The sequence below is a fragment of the Drosophila santomea genome, chromosome 3R (assembly GCF_016746245.2).
Source record: "Drosophila santomea strain STO CAGO 1482 chromosome 3R, Prin_Dsan_1.1, whole genome shotgun sequence".
Taxonomy (NCBI): domain Eukaryota; kingdom Metazoa; phylum Arthropoda; class Insecta; order Diptera; family Drosophilidae; genus Drosophila; species Drosophila santomea.
The window spans coordinates 5689152-5704375 of NC_053019.2; the positions used below are offsets into that span (position 1 = coordinate 5689152).

The window sequence follows — 15224 nt, forward strand, 5'->3', positions numbered from 1 at the left end:
CCTGCAGAATGCGTTAGAATCTGTAACGAAAGCAAACAGAATAGGGGACGAAAAAATGGACTCCAAATACAAAGGCAGGAAAAGGTTGTGAGCACACACAGTGGCACACATGTGTCTGTGCTCCCGGCTGTACTTACAGCAATGGCGTGCAGCGTTTGCTTCTCTTTCGCTACTTCTGCTGCTTCCACTGCTGTTGTTTCCATTGCTGCGTCTTTGTAGCCATCAGGCTAAAGCTGTTGTCGCGGCTGGTCTCTCAGGGGCAACATGGGGAGGTCGCTGCGACAGCGGCAACATTTGGGTTTTATTAATTTCCGTTTTGCTTATTTATTTTTACGACGCCTCGCCTAGCTCGCCATTCAGTTCGCAGTTCTGGGCCCGTCAGCCGCCGAACCGCCGAGCCATCCAGGTCCCCAAATTCAAACGCAGTCGCCATAGCCGAAGGAACATTCGTAAGAAATTCGGCCTTAGAAGGCATGGCGATGCGCTACGATTGTTTGGAAGCTATGGAATACTTACCGAGCAGTACTGTAAAATATAGTTTGTTCCTTAATTTGTTTGGCTTAAGTTCTTAATTTAGCTTTATTTTATTGCGGTAAGCTTAAAGCAAAATTACTCTTAACTAAGAGCTTTAAATGTTTTTGTGACAGTAAGAGAATTAATGTTGCCATTATGAGTTTCTATTACAAGTGAAGTATTTAAAATAATTGTGTTAGAATAGGTAAATTGATTTATTATAAAACTATTTTGGTGTCATAACTATAATTAAGTTTTGATTGAACTGAGGATTATTAATTTCAGTTGCATGTTATTAAAAAATTAGGAATGCATAATTACGAACCTTGCTTGATACATTTTAAAGGAATGATGCTGAATAGAGAGTCTAGCAAAAATGGCGTAATCAACTAATTCACATCAAGAGAGAACGCTATTGTCGAGTTCCCCGACTATAAGATATCCGTTACTTCCATTAGTTGAAAATGAAACATTTTAACAATTTTCTGGCATATTGATAGAAATTGGGAAAAACAAAAAATGATAACCATTTCAATATTGTAGGACGATAGTTTTGGGTGTGTGGGCGTTCGAGTGGGCGTGGAAAAACGTTTTTCTAGCTTCTGACGTTCATACGGACGGACAGATAGACGGACTCGGATATTGATCCTGATCAAAAATATATATGTAAATACTTTTCAACGAGACTAGCATACCCTTTCACTCCATGAGTAACGGGTATAATTATACAGGGAAAGCCGTTTATTCGGTAAACCACCTAACAATTAAGTTATTTTTAAAAGTTGACTTCATACGGTCATTACATTTTTAACCGATTTAAGTTAGAAATTAAGTTAGAAGTTAAGTTAGTAGAATTTAGACATCGGATAAAAAAATAAAAAATATTAATAATTTAAGAAATTCAATACTGTACTTCTAAACGTAAATAATTGATTAAGCTTACGAATTTAAAAACGATATTATTACCAAAAATAAAAAATGGTGCCACATAACCTTTTAACTGGTTGTTGAAAATGTATATAAATATGACCTTATGACTTTGCACCCTAATTTCTATCTGAGAGTAAGCACTTTCCGAATCGGTGCTTTTGGTTAATAGACTGTTTTCCAAGCATAGAGTACAGGTACACTCGGCAGTAACTTTTACCAACCGACTTAACAGGGGCGTCAAAAACTTACGCGCTTGCTTGTCTAAGACAGCGGGAGGTAGGGGTGGGGGAGTCGGCTATACTAACTCGCAGCACTGCCACACCACCCTCCCCAACCTTTACCCCCCTGCGAAATGCGCCACTGCAACGAGAGGAAAATGGGAAACATCGGAGAGCGTCAGCGAGAGAGAGCGGCGCAGTTGTTATCGCCGTTCCTTATCCTTATCCTGTGCACTTTCTTCCTTATCTCTCCCACTCTCCCCCGCCCTCCCTCACCCAAACTACTTTTCGTGTGCACGTCGGGTGCCCTTCGTGTCGCGACATTCGGCACTTCTAAAGAGGCAGTCGGCCAATGTGGCAGTCGGTTACTGGCTCGCAGGTTAGTCTTTCATTATCCGGCGTATGAGCGTGTAACGTTTTCTCCGTGATATCCACACGCAGCAGCGGTAAATACAACAACAACGAACGAATCAACAAAAACAATAACAACAACAATAAAAGAGAACAGCGGCAAACGGTTTTTTCGCTGCGCTTCTCCTATTTTAAGTGCCGAGCGTTTTACTATTTTTACTACACAGCAAAACATACACAGATACACATATACACAAATATAAGTATTTGTTGATGTGTGAGTTGTGCTTCAGTCAACAATAAAAACAAAAACAGTGTTAAAAGCTAGTGAAATGATCTTCCATAAATAAATTTTCAAAATTAATTTAAGCGCAAAATTACATAAAAGAAAATGCCAAGAAAGTGCAGCTAAAAACCCACAGTGATGCTGTTGGAGAATCGAAACTAGGCTAAATATCTTTGCATACTTTTGGGAAAGTTGTGCGGCACACACACACACCCGTTCGTACACACACACACACACACAGGATCTGCGCCTGCGGTCGCCGACTTTTGAACCTGGTTTCTGACCATTGACCGTTGACCACCGACCGCGGTGCCGGCCGCCTCTTTTCACTTTTGGCAACGCGAACGCAGCAGCATCTGCAAAAAATGCAACTGGGAAGGAAACTGTAAGGAAAGAAGAGGATGTGCACGAAAACGGCATAGACCAGCAAAACTGGCCAAAAGAGTTCAGAGCGGTGCGGTTCAAGAGCCCCCGGGTGTTCGTGTCAAGCTCGAAATTCGCAAATTCGGCGTCAGCTTCGTGCATCTGTATCTGTGTATCTGTATCTGGTGCATCTGTGTGCGGCCATTCTGCAGCTGCAGCTCTGCAGCGGCGAAAATTGTGTCAGCAGCATCGGCAGCGGATCCTGCAGCTCGCCACACTGGCGCCTCCATCTCCGATTGCCGGTAATGTATTCATTTTATACCCAAGCACGACTTAATCACTCATACGCCCCATGTGAAGTACCGTGCGGTATGGCTTAGACATTACGCATACGCCCCGTGTGTGTGAGTATGAACAGTGCGGGCGGTCGACCGCGGTCTTACCTTGACAACGGACGGGGGCAGTCCGTGACAATTGTCAGTTTGTTTTCCCATTTTCGTTTCGCTATCGATTAAGCCCTCTGGCCCCCTCGTTCGCCCTTTGTCTGCGAATTAGCGACAACTTCTGGGCCGAGCAGCATATGGCTTTGTCCACCGTCTTTGTCTAACGCCTAATTGAGTCTTTTGTAAGACTCAAGAGACGAGCAGCACCGCAGAAGAAAAGAAAATCAAATGGGGAGTCAAGTTGACATCGGCATAAGTTCGAAATTTAAGTTCCCCTTGTGCCCAAGAAAGAACGTTTTAACGAGAAAGAAAGGTATAGTCCATATATTCAATATGGAAAATATTAAAACATTTTTCCAAAGTGGGGCGATACATATTCGGGCGGCTTGGGGGCGTTAGAGTAGGCGTGACAAACGCCTGAAACAAACTTGCACGAAGTGTGCATACTAAAACTTAACTTTTTAGCTCTTATCTCGGGAACTGATCTCGACGTTAATACGGATAGACGACAGACAGACAGTAAGGACATTTGCCAAAAAATATATATTTTAATTATATTTTACTGTCTCGTATAAATACAATTTGTTTAATTTTATAAACACAGTTTGTTTAAACTGTAGGCACAGCTTAAAGTATCATGCCATCTTATAGGGTATCCATATGAAATAGGCAAGGAAAACAATCAACACGGAGACAGCAATTAGAAAACGGAGCACTCGTACCTCCTGCCCAAGTCGTCCAGCCCCTTGAGTTCTTTAGCGGTGGGTGAAAGCATTTTCCTTTGTCAATATCATTCGAGCTATTCGCTTCACTTGCCTTACATTTGCTTACCATTTCAGTTAGGGTTCACTTTGTCCCTTTGAACAAATAAATAGCCATTTCTTCATTCACTCGGTTATGGGGCTGCTTTTCACTGACCAATGAATAGAGGAAGTTGGCCCCATAAGTATTTGTCAATTGGACACAACTGCGGGATGGGCAAAAGTGTCAATAAAACTCAGTTTAGGTCTTTATATCTAATCAATCTGAATGGCAGCAATTAACTAGCTAATCAATCCAGTGCCAAAGCATCAGCATGACTCGAAGCACTCGAAATGCTCGATTTTCTGACTCTGATAAGAGGAATACCTCGAGCAATTTAAAATTGAGTATGCAGCATATTCAGCGAAATGCAGAAAATCCAAATGAAACAAGCTTTTGGGAAATTCATTTAATTTATGGCTCCATCAATTAAAAGCAACAGACCACACAGCCAGCCCGCAGCAAAACTCTCAGATGAAAATTCAGCGCTTTAAAGGCTTAGAGAAAAGTGGCAGGCACTCAAAGGCTTACGCCATGCATACGTAGCAGCCGCAAACAGTGGCAGAAATCCTATTTTTTTCGTGTTTCGTATGAGAAGCGAGCAACTTTTCTAACTAACAAAAAATAAACCGCGCACATGTGTTACACAAAAGAAACTCGAGGAAGAAAACTGCAAATAACAAGATTCGGTCATGTTTGATTCATGGAACCAGCGGAAAGTTCCAGCCCCTCACCCAATTGAACAACAATGGTGAAATAAAGTTACAGTTGCAGTGGCCACGGCAACTAGAAGCCAACATTTCGCACAATGGCGCAGAATCAACATCTTTAGCAGCTGCCGTGCTTCCCGAAAAAAAAGCCTCAAAAAGCACACTTTCGAGTGTAGAGTTTATGCAGGATTCCGCTGCAGCAGAGTTAAACATACATTCGTCTGACAGAAACAAATCTCTAGCTACGGGCCATAAATAAAAAAAGGCATCCAGCTTCACCTTGCACATTTTCCTGCTAGATTTACCGTGTATGTGGGCATCAAATTGCGCATACGCCCAGTAAGCCGTCGAGATTGGCAGATCTGCAGGCAATTTGATTAGGGCCAGCGAGGCATAAAGAACGTAGAGAAATACTGAAAAAGGACTTACTTCTAAGCCATCCAAGTCGACCAAAAAAAGCAAGCAGAGTCCTTTGAAGGAAAGAAAACGCAAAATACTCGATTGCTCAGTTTCCCGGGGACGGCAATTAAATTGCGATGGCAATGACGGCGGATCCGGAGAATATGTATAAATTAAAAGAGATAAAAATTCCATAAAGGCGACAAAAATCAAAGGAAATGAGGGAAAGGCGAGGCCATAAATAAAGGAAAAACTCTGAAAAAGAGACGGAAAAGTGGAGACAGAATCACAAAATGGCGGACACGGCGCTGACAGGCGAGTCTTAAGTCAGCTTTTGTGGCGAAACAAAAGACGCGCGAAAAGAACAGGATATTGGGATATCTAAATTACCGTTGTCACGCACCTAAGTTCGCACACACTCAGTCACACACACATACAGACAGCAAAGTTAACACACACACTCACAGCGCGTAGACATCGAAATGTCGGCATTGTGTCAGCACGGAAACCAAAGAGAAAACCTTTCATTTAGCTTTTCTCTGCCCATTCAAATGGTCGAGTTCCATTGACTGCGCGAACAAAGGCCAAGGATATGATAATTTTTCGCTCAACAGACACAGAAATATCTACATGTGTGTGTGGATTCGGTTGTCGAAATAAATTGCCAAGAAATGAAATTGAAACGCTTTCAATTAACTCTTCACATGGGTTGCACTAAATTCTTGTCACATTAACTGGAGCTCGCATTCTGGTTTCGATTAGGTCGATGTGACGCTTGTTTGAAATATTCATCGAGGGCCCAGCCATCAAAGAGCATAATCTGGTGCGTTAAGGTAAATAATTTAAAAATGATGGGGGCCTTGCTCCACAACGATACATGTCAGATATCAGTCACGCCAGAGGAATCTTTATCTGCCCTCGTTCGAACTTAATTTCCATTTAAATTTTCCCCAATCATTGAGGTCCGTACCTTCCGTCTCACCCGTCTTTCTGCATCGCTCTGCCCTCTCACTCTATTACAATTGGGCCAAAACTAGACAGCCACACTAGAAAAATATATTTTGTGAATTTTGTGTTAAGAACATATTTTTAATATGAACTACAGCCAGAGATCAATGCATTAAATATTTAAGTGGGTTTTAAAAGTGGAACTAGCCTTTCCGGCATTCCTGGAAGTATAAACACTTTATTTTGAATTTATGAAGAAGTGTAGAGCTTGCTTATCAAATTGGTTTTGCCCCTTATGGCATATATGTACGTAGTAAGCTAGGGTGCGCCATTTGGCTCTGTTTGTCGGCATCCTAATGGATTTCCGAGGCGGAGCATAACAATTTGTTTGTGGGCCGAAACTGTTGCTCCGGCCGGGAAGTTTGCCACACGATTATTAAGATGATAACGGTCCATGATGGCGATGGGATAATGCGACTTTTTCCAGGGATTTGAAGGCAGCCAGCACCATCGTTGGCTGTTTCATGCCCAAGCAAGCACACAAATTATATGACAATGGCATGACTGTATAGTGCTAATCGGCTATGAGGATCAACGGTCTGTCCCGCAAATCAGCATTGAATCATTGGGGTAAACGAAAAAAACGAAGAACTAAAATCACTTGGCCCAATGTTTGCTCTGCTGATTGCCACGACTTAATCAAGCTATCTGCGTCAGCATTTTCAAACATTCAAAGATTGATTGATGCACTGACTGGTGGCTACTTTTTCCCGCCCGAGAAAACACCTGGTCAACTAGTAAGCCATCCATCAGGTATCATCATCTTCGCGGAACTGACGAACCTGCTGCTGACACACGGTAAATTGTCGAGTCCAGTCGCAACTCTTTAGCACACACAACTGGCATTCTTGTTTCAGCTAAAGTTTTTCCAAAAGGGGGGTGGTGGTGGGGGTGTTGGTGGGGACAACCCCTGCGGAAGCCAAAGTTGGGTAGCAAATAGCTTGGGCTAACCACCCACCCACTTGATATGGCAATGGCGAACAACTTTAACAACGCTATCTAAACCAACTTTGGCATGTCAGGGCCTCGATTCCTCCGCATTCGAGTGAAAACTGGTTTGGGGTTGGAGTTAGAAAATCAATAGGAGCAGTGCGACATACACACGCATATGTTTATACCGCACGCAGCTGCTTTACCCATTTCCCACTCCCCAACTCCATCTGCTTTCCCTGCAGTCCCTAAATCATGGCCAGCAAGTGATAATATCCTGCCCGAAAACTCGACTATTTGACACTGCCACCGAACACCGCGATTATTCATTGAAAGTGAGCTTATCGCACGGAGTACTATTTTAAGCTTGACAAGCAGTAAAGAAAACTATGGAAACCATGGAAAGTAGTGTAAGCAGTATACTTGTGTATTCCATACTCGTACATATATATTCCCACTTAATAGGGCTTGTTTTTAGAGAATTGTTAATTATAATTTATGATCAAGTTTTTGTCAGAGACTTGCTATTGTGGAAGACAACTGGCATTAAAATTCAGCCAGATGACTTCATGGTTGCTCCCTATAAGAAAATACTATTACTCTGAGCAAGACGTGACTAATGTGTGTACCAACGTCCTCGAGTTGTTTTCTCCAGAAGAGGAGAGAGGAGAAAATCCTCTAATGACCTTTTCTGCGTGTATTTCTAGTGCACATAAACGTTTGTACCACTACCATAGTGCAATACAAATGGCAAATGGCATCCCCATCCTCTGTGGCATCCTGACATTTAAGGTTGATGTGATTTGAAATCAAATCAATGTCAATGCCAGCGCGCGATGCTTTGATATGCGTTGCTGGCCTTGATTGCGCTGCCTGATTGCCATTGACCAGTGATGTGAGTCCTTCTAGGCAGATATGTAAGTGCATAATTGACAGACCAGCGGAATCTATCCGCCTCACCCTAGACGCACACACACAAAGCCGAGCCACGAAATAGGAATGTGTAGCCTACTTTCAGGCACGCAGCCCAAAAACCTGTTTCCGCTGATACGAGAATTGGCGCCTTGTTGCGTCCGTTTCGCAGTCAAGTGGCAAACACACGCCCAAGCACTTTTGTTCAGACACTCAGGGAAAGATATAAGGATATACAGAGGTAAAATTAAATGATGTATATCTTGAATGTTGGATTATACATACATCGTCTTGCACTTTGAAAGGATTCGTTCTTCGATACAAATTGCCCATATACATATGTAATTAATAATCAAATAACAAATAAGTTTCGAAGCAATTCTATTGAAAAGGATAAAAGCTGTAAGTTAAATGTGTAATTAATCGGTGTCATGGACTACTTTTATAGAAATTATACCTCCGTATTTTTCCAAAGTGCTGAGACATTCGCTAAACGCCCGACTATTTAAATCTTAGCCGAGAGCTTTGTGCTCGGATTTGTGTGCGTAACTTTGTAAGTGTGTGATACACAGTTATAAATAAATAAGAATGCTCGAAACTCACACACCCGCACACATCCTTGCAGCAAGAGGAATAAAAAAGGGATATTGTTAAATAATAAACAGTTTACGCTCTGACAACACACAACAGGCGTGAAAATGAAGGGCGGTGGGGCGTGGCCGTTGAACTGTCAACACACAATGATACACATCTGCAACCCGGACATCCACTCACTCACACATCTGCAGCAGATAAGGACCCTCTCACACATACCATACCACACTCCACACACAAGTTCTGTGACAAGAAGGCATTTCAAATCGACGATTCGCATAACGACCGTCATCAAACTTGTTGTTATAACGTCGCAGCTACAGCAACAAGGACAATATCAAAATGTCGCCAATAACCGGGGGGTTTACGGGCTAAAATATGCTGACATCGCCAACTGTTCCCACTCGGTCCCGTATTAAACATGTCATTTTACGTCCCAGGACTCGAACATCTAACAGTGAACAGTGAGCAGTGAGCTCTGAACACCGAAACCTATCAGACATTCTCTTGTTAGCATAACGAATCTAAATACCTTTGTCACGGAAGCCTGACAAATCTAGAGCCTGAAACAAAGCCCCCGCAAAGAACATTACAAACTATGGCAAACCTTATCTGCTTGGCAATGAAATCACCGGCACTCAGGGGGGTTTCTTGGGGAAAGCGATTTATGACTTAGGTAAAGTGTGCAAAAACATTCACTCAGTTAGGCAGATTTCGCCTTATTTGAGATTTCACGAAAAGACTTTAATTCTCGGTGAAAGTGTCAGGTGTTTTTCCCCAGTGACTTGTGCGTTTACCTATTGTTGGTACTTTTGGCTTTTGCTAACTATTTAACTCAGTTACTTTCTGTTCAATCGCAAACCTAATCTAAGGCATAAGCATATTTTGAGTTTGTATCATTAAGACAATGACGCAATAGTTGCTATTAGGCAGTGCTCAATATTACCGGATCGCATAACACCGCGAACCAGAAAGCGAGAATATCAAGATCTTGAGTGGCTATCAGGAATGGTCGCACAAACGTAATTGCCCCTACTTATCGCCAGTGGCTCGGGACCCTCCATTGTATATCTCCCTATCGAGTCTCAGTATCTGAGGCCGCTCCGTGCGTCATATATATGCACATATACATCTACACGATCTCCGGGATAGAAACGGGGCCAGTTGATAGCGGCGGCTGCCAAAGTGGCGATTTGATTAGACGACACGCGAATGCTCTGATTTATACTTCACGAAAATCAAATTCGAAACAGAGCTAACGATTTACCCAAGAGTCAAACACCGAAAGTACCGAAACCGTATCCACAGGTAAGTGCGTGCCACGCCCATCACTCGACGGCCAGCAACCCACGCATCCCGTTATCTCACTAGTACTGCGCACCTGGCTGAGCGGCAGTACGGCGGCTCAGTTGCTTGCCAGGAAGCGAACCCACCCGACGGGCGGGAGAAACTATGCATTGTCACGCCTGAGACAAACGGCAGGGCTATCTAGTACATCATCCACTCTTGAGACTGCAGCGTTCGGTTTCCTGTCAAGTCCCACTTCCAAGTCAAGTCTCACTTCCATCATCGGCATCTCCGCCAGCACAGAGTATAGAGTCAATCCCATCCCGGAGTGAGTATCCCTGGCGTGAAATCCCACAGCATTTCGCTTTTATTATTTAAGGCGAGAATGAGATGTCTAAGACTATTTACAGTGGCAGTCAAAAAGAGTAGCATTCTAATTTTCAAACTTTTCGTGTTTTAAAATTCTATTGTGAAACCATAAAAGTGAAACTTCTGTGAAGCGAATTCTTATACTGCAACGATATTAAGTTGTGTTTCTATATCTGTGTTGCGCTAAACCCATGCAGAAATATTGGTAGAATGCAGCTCCCAAGCTGAAGACGTGTTCAGAAATAGTGTTACTAAGCTAAAAATCACTAAATTCAATTGATATTATGGTAAATAATGCTAATTTCTTTCTATTAATTAAGATCTCTAGTTAAAACAATATATCAAAGACTTAACTTTAATTGGTAAATTCTACATTGGTTTGAAGGAAGCTCTTTTTGACAAACTCGTGCACAATGATATGTTCAGGCCAAAATCCCGGATTTAAAATCATGTAATATATGGAATCGGGCGCCATCACTTTAAACGATGCAATTTTTCGTCTTTGCTTATTATATATTTTTCTGACGATGATGTCATCGGGATTCGGATAAAAGAGTTTGGCAATAATGTAGTGCTTAAGGGCATCTTCAGTAGTTGAAGTTATAAGCCTAGATACGAACACAGCCTTCATTGGAGTAACAGCTTTAAGAATATCCGGTTGTAGCGGTAGTACCACTGGAGCCGCATTATGATGCCATATTTTCACTAGGTGCATACCCGTAGCATTGTGTATAAAATTAGATGACTTGGAATCTTTTACTTCTTTGTCGTCATTAGTACCCGCGAAAGTGGGTGGTGGGATTTTACATTGGTTAGAGCTTAAGGCACCGTCCTCAGCTGGCAGTTGAGGGTCTACTGTTAAGTAATAATAAAAGATAAATTAAGAAGATTGAATAATGGGAGGGTTAAGTTTTGAGGCTTACGAGATGTAAGATGCGATTCCAGCTTCGCCAACTTGTCATGCACGGCTCTAATTTCCTTAAAGAGTTCGGTAATTTCCGTACGCGTTTGCTTCATAAATCTTCCCATCTGAGATTTGATCACTCTGCAGTTTTCACAGGTCCACTTGAGTCCACTTCTTTCTTCAATCATTTCCACTATACTGTCAGTTATGCCCGCGCACTTTGCATGGGCATATTCGTCACACAACCAGCACCTCACATGCTCGTCATCGGAAATCAAATTGTTTAGTTCGCAGCCTTCAATACAGCAGATCAACATTTCCAAAGCTATGTAGGCAAGTGTACAAAGCAAGCAAACCAATGACTAATACCACCAGTCTGGTTGGGTGCACAATAAGTGGAAGAGATAACTGTACGCGACACTCCAAAACTTTAATAATTTGTAGCACAATAATATTAAACAACTATCACCGACCACCAACGCCTTGCTCGAAGTTATACAGCAAATAAATGCGATAAATTTCAACCGAATTAAATAAGAATTATAAATCTCCAAGCTTTCGGAGCACTGATTATGTGCGTGAATATATTTCGAGGTTCAAGTGACGAATGACGACGTTTTCTTTTTTTGTGGGGAAGAAACCTCCAAACTGCCAACTTAATCGCTAAACCAACTTCTCGTTACTTTAACAATCTAAGTTGAATGACACTTTACCAGTATAAAAACATAGAATTCAGAATTTAAGCAGAAACTTGTTTAAACTAGTACCGAAAGGCATATACCGTAGTTTTTAGATAAGATTGTGTTGTGAAAAGAAACCAAAACTCATCGCACAGGCATACAATTCAAAATACTATTTGTTTAAATTCGTACCGAAAAACTTCACCTGGTGTGCTAGTATTTTGGTCGTATACGTACATTCATGACGCTATGTGGGAATATAAAAAAAATCACACGGAAAGACGCTTAGATGGGAGACGGAAAAATGCGAATGAATAATGTGTGGCCACCTAGCATATATGTATAGTATATCCACATGATTTTCTGTAATCCTCACATATCTGCCCGGCATATTGCGATTGGCTCTCTACCATCGCATCGTCTTTGTTCGCGGGGAAAGTGCTTTTGAAATGAAGAGCCACTCGGCCAACAAAATTAGCACAATATTTGCATGGCTACCGAATGATTGCCTGCATTTTGTAAGACTAAGCTGAATATCACAGACAATAACAACAAACCCATGAGCAAATAACAAATCAAAATTATAGGGCAGCGAGTGAAAGGTGGGGGAAATCAAATGATAGAGAGCTTGCAACGCAAGCGAGGTTTAATATTAAAAGGGGAAATCATCACACGCATAAGGTTATATGACCATTTAGATACTAAACAGTCATTCATTTGTTGAAGGCTGTTTAAATTTGGATTAACTACAGAGCCACATTAAATGAGATTTATTAGTAGAATTTATGTACTTCTCTATTCGGAGCATTAGATAAGATCGACTTTTTTATCTGTGTCAGTAATTGCAAAATGTGATACTATTCCAGAGGGTAAATAGTACATTAGGAGAGGGTTGGGGCATTGAGCATTAAAGCTGCGGAAATTTATTTCCACAATAATTAAAAATACACTTTTATGCTCTTTGAAGAAATCGCTTTTCCCATTTAGTTATTATCAATCACATTTCAGCGCTACAGCTGTGGCGATAGCTCCCGTTTCTGTTTTTTGCCACATTTTCGTGTCTGAGTTCGCCCGATTTTCCAACGCATGTAGGTGGATGGGAATGGGAAAGCGAAAAGAGCCGAGCAAAGAACAAAAGCAAGTCCGTGCCCGTGCCCACCAAATAATTATGAACTGGGGGACACAGAGAAAATGAGCATGGCAGAGAAATACCGACAGATGAGGGAAGAGCAGGGGGCAGACAGACAGGTGGTAATATGGGGATTGTGGCGGTGGATTTAGTCGTGCCTGGGCTGCCAAATGCGATTGCGAGTCGCAAAAAAATGGAATCCCAAATCTGTGCCAGCTGACGAACGACTGAACTTGGCGGTCTCTACATGAAAACATCTGTACCGGGAATTACTTAACAGTCAATTAGATTTTGTGTTTGATTTACTAGACGATTTAAAGCGGAATCCACTCGAATCCGTCGAAAAACGTATGTATGTTTGCATGTAAATATATATATGTATACAACGGTACAGCGCCAACGCAACGTAAACAAAATGCCCCTCCGTTTGGCCCGCTCAGTTTGCCCATTCTCATTTCCACACTGAGAAAAAACCGACGAATAGATGTTGCCACGTCTATTTTCGAAAATTAAAACAATATAAATGATTGGATATCAAGTGTTTGAAATTGAAGAGCAAATAGTTACCCCTATGATAAAAGCGTTTATCCTTTCAGGATCTCTAGTCTAGTTCATCAGCCATATATCCCTCTATCCGTCCGTATGAACGTCAAGATCTCGGGAACTAGATCTTAAGTACCTCACACTTCCCCACTTCTTTTAATTAAAGGGTATCTTATGGTCGCGGCACGTGAGCACAGTGATACCCTTTTTGTTTTTCTACGTGTATTTCTATTCGCATTCCCACGTTCATACTCTTTCATATTCGCTCAGTCGCATTCTCAGTCGCAGTCCTTGGCGAAACGCGGCGCGTTCGATCGCCAGACGATTATATTATTTTTTGTTTGCGCTAAATTTAAAAATCCACGTTAATTTTAGTGTTTCGGCCTTTAACGAGCATAAAGGCTGCGTGAAAGATCGCGGTTCGATCCGTTTGGTAAGCGGGGATATGTAAGCAAGCGCTTTTGGCCCGGGAGCAAAGTTTTTAATTAATTTGCAATCTCTTCACCCGACGTGCAACAGTTTTCCAATAATGGACAAATGCAATTTACCGCCGGAATAAAATGGAATAAGACGGGGAGCGGGGCATGTGGAGCGCATATGTTCCGTGCTCCCTAGGGCGTCTCATCCCCATTGTCTCATCCTCATTTACTATCACCGCTTTCTCCATATTCCCAGCTGCTCTCCGTCTCCCTCGCACGCCATCAGTCTGTCCCGCTCTTTGTCTATCTATCTATATCGAATGCTGCTGCTGTCGGCTCTTGTTGTAATTGCTAAATTAATGCAAGCGCTGATGATTATCTTAGCCCCTGCGCCAGAAACGGTGGGGCATATTGATTTATTGGATTTCGAAGCCAGCGACAAAGTGTTCTGCCATCCGAATGTGTGTGTGATCCAAATGTGCATATTAAATAAAGAAATACTTGAGCTATAAATACACCAGAACTTTCACTGCAAGTGCTAGCCAAGCGAACTCCAGATGAAAGGATTGTAGAGTTAGAAGTATCCCCTCTAAAGGGGAACTCATGTTTTTTGTAAACAGGCCGTACACACATAACAGTTTCATAAGTATAAATAGGCATAAATTCAAGGTTAGCATTCATGTTTTCTTTTTAATATTACTGAAAGAACCCATTCAGTTTCTATAGGTAATTGAATCCATAACCAATATTAAAGAGCACATTGCAAACATGCAGATGTTTGACTGCGTGATATTCGAAGTTATAAAACTTTGTTTCCCCCTTTTGGGGGGAACTGTCAACAGTTTTTATCTGCCAGTGTGCATTTCATTCGTATTCGCATTTCCGCCTTTTTCTTTGGTCTGTCTTGTCAGTTAGTCACTTGTTTGCTTTTTATTGCCACCCAAACGTTAATGCGCTAGTTTCTGTGTCTGTTTCTGGTTCCTGGTATTGACATTGGCGAAATATGTGCAAACATATGTGCATATAGAATATCGATCTTGGCCAGCCCCATTTCTCGGCATTTTGCGCTCTCTTTCGGCTTACAATTCAATCTGCAACAAGCTTTCTGCAGCTGAAATTCATCTCGGTCTGTTTTTCAGTTCCTCGGAAAATGAACTTTGTTTGCATTTAGTTTGCGTCTGCTCTGGCCGATTTTATAGCTACACTTTTGTTTATGTTTTATGCTGTCTATTTACGCATTTCATTTCGTTTTCTTGTAAATACACAAAACAGCTGAATAGAGCATGTCTGGCAAGGCTCAAAGAAAAGCTGCACCCGCCTCCACCGAAAATACGGACTCTAATTAATTTTAGTTTCCATCACTTTGGGAGATTGTTTCGTGAGTACGAGAAATTTTGTAAACTTGTGCACTTTTCTGTTGGAGAATGTGGTATTA

At 41.9% G+C, this 15224-nt stretch overlaps 2 protein-coding genes across 10 annotated transcripts in view; one reads left to right on the forward strand and one right to left on the reverse strand.

Moving 5' to 3' along the window:
• Positions 1–2273: 2273 nt before the first annotated feature.
• LOC120454264 (sodium/calcium exchanger 3) overlaps positions 2274–15224 on the forward strand; it is a 36783-nt gene continuing 23832 nt past the window's right edge. For 3 of the 9 annotated variants that reach the window (XM_039639417.2, XM_039639419.2, XM_039639418.2), the window contains exons 1-2: positions 9629–9766; positions 9830–10073. The gene's annotated coding sequence lies outside the window, so the exon portion shown is untranslated. Of the gene's footprint in view, positions 2964–9627; positions 9767–9829; positions 10074–12991; positions 13176–13655; positions 13804–15061; positions 15168–15224 lie in introns of those variants that run through there. The other 6 variants (XM_039639411.2, XM_039639416.2, XM_039639413.2 and 3 more) reach the window with 5 other exon arrangements.
• On the reverse strand, positions 10470–12014 carry LOC120454267. Its single transcript, XM_039639422.2, has 2 exons — positions 11038–12014; positions 10470–10969 (listed from the first exon to the last, which is right to left on the reverse strand). Exons 1-2 carry the CDS (start codon positions 11333–11335, stop codon positions 10470–10472), a joined length of 798 nt encoding a protein of 265 aa, XP_039495356.2. The 5' UTR covers positions 11336–12014.

Bases quoted from the DNA above. Each gene is read 5' to 3' on its own strand.
- LOC120454267 (XM_039639422.2), bottom strand. From the start codon at position 11,335: ATGTTGATCTGCTGTATTGAAGGCTGCGAACTAAACAATTTGATTTCC. The intron at 10,970-11,037 runs GTAAGCCTCAAA...ATTACTTAACAG, and splicing joins GGAATCGCATCTTACATCTC to TAGACCCTCAACTGCCAGCT.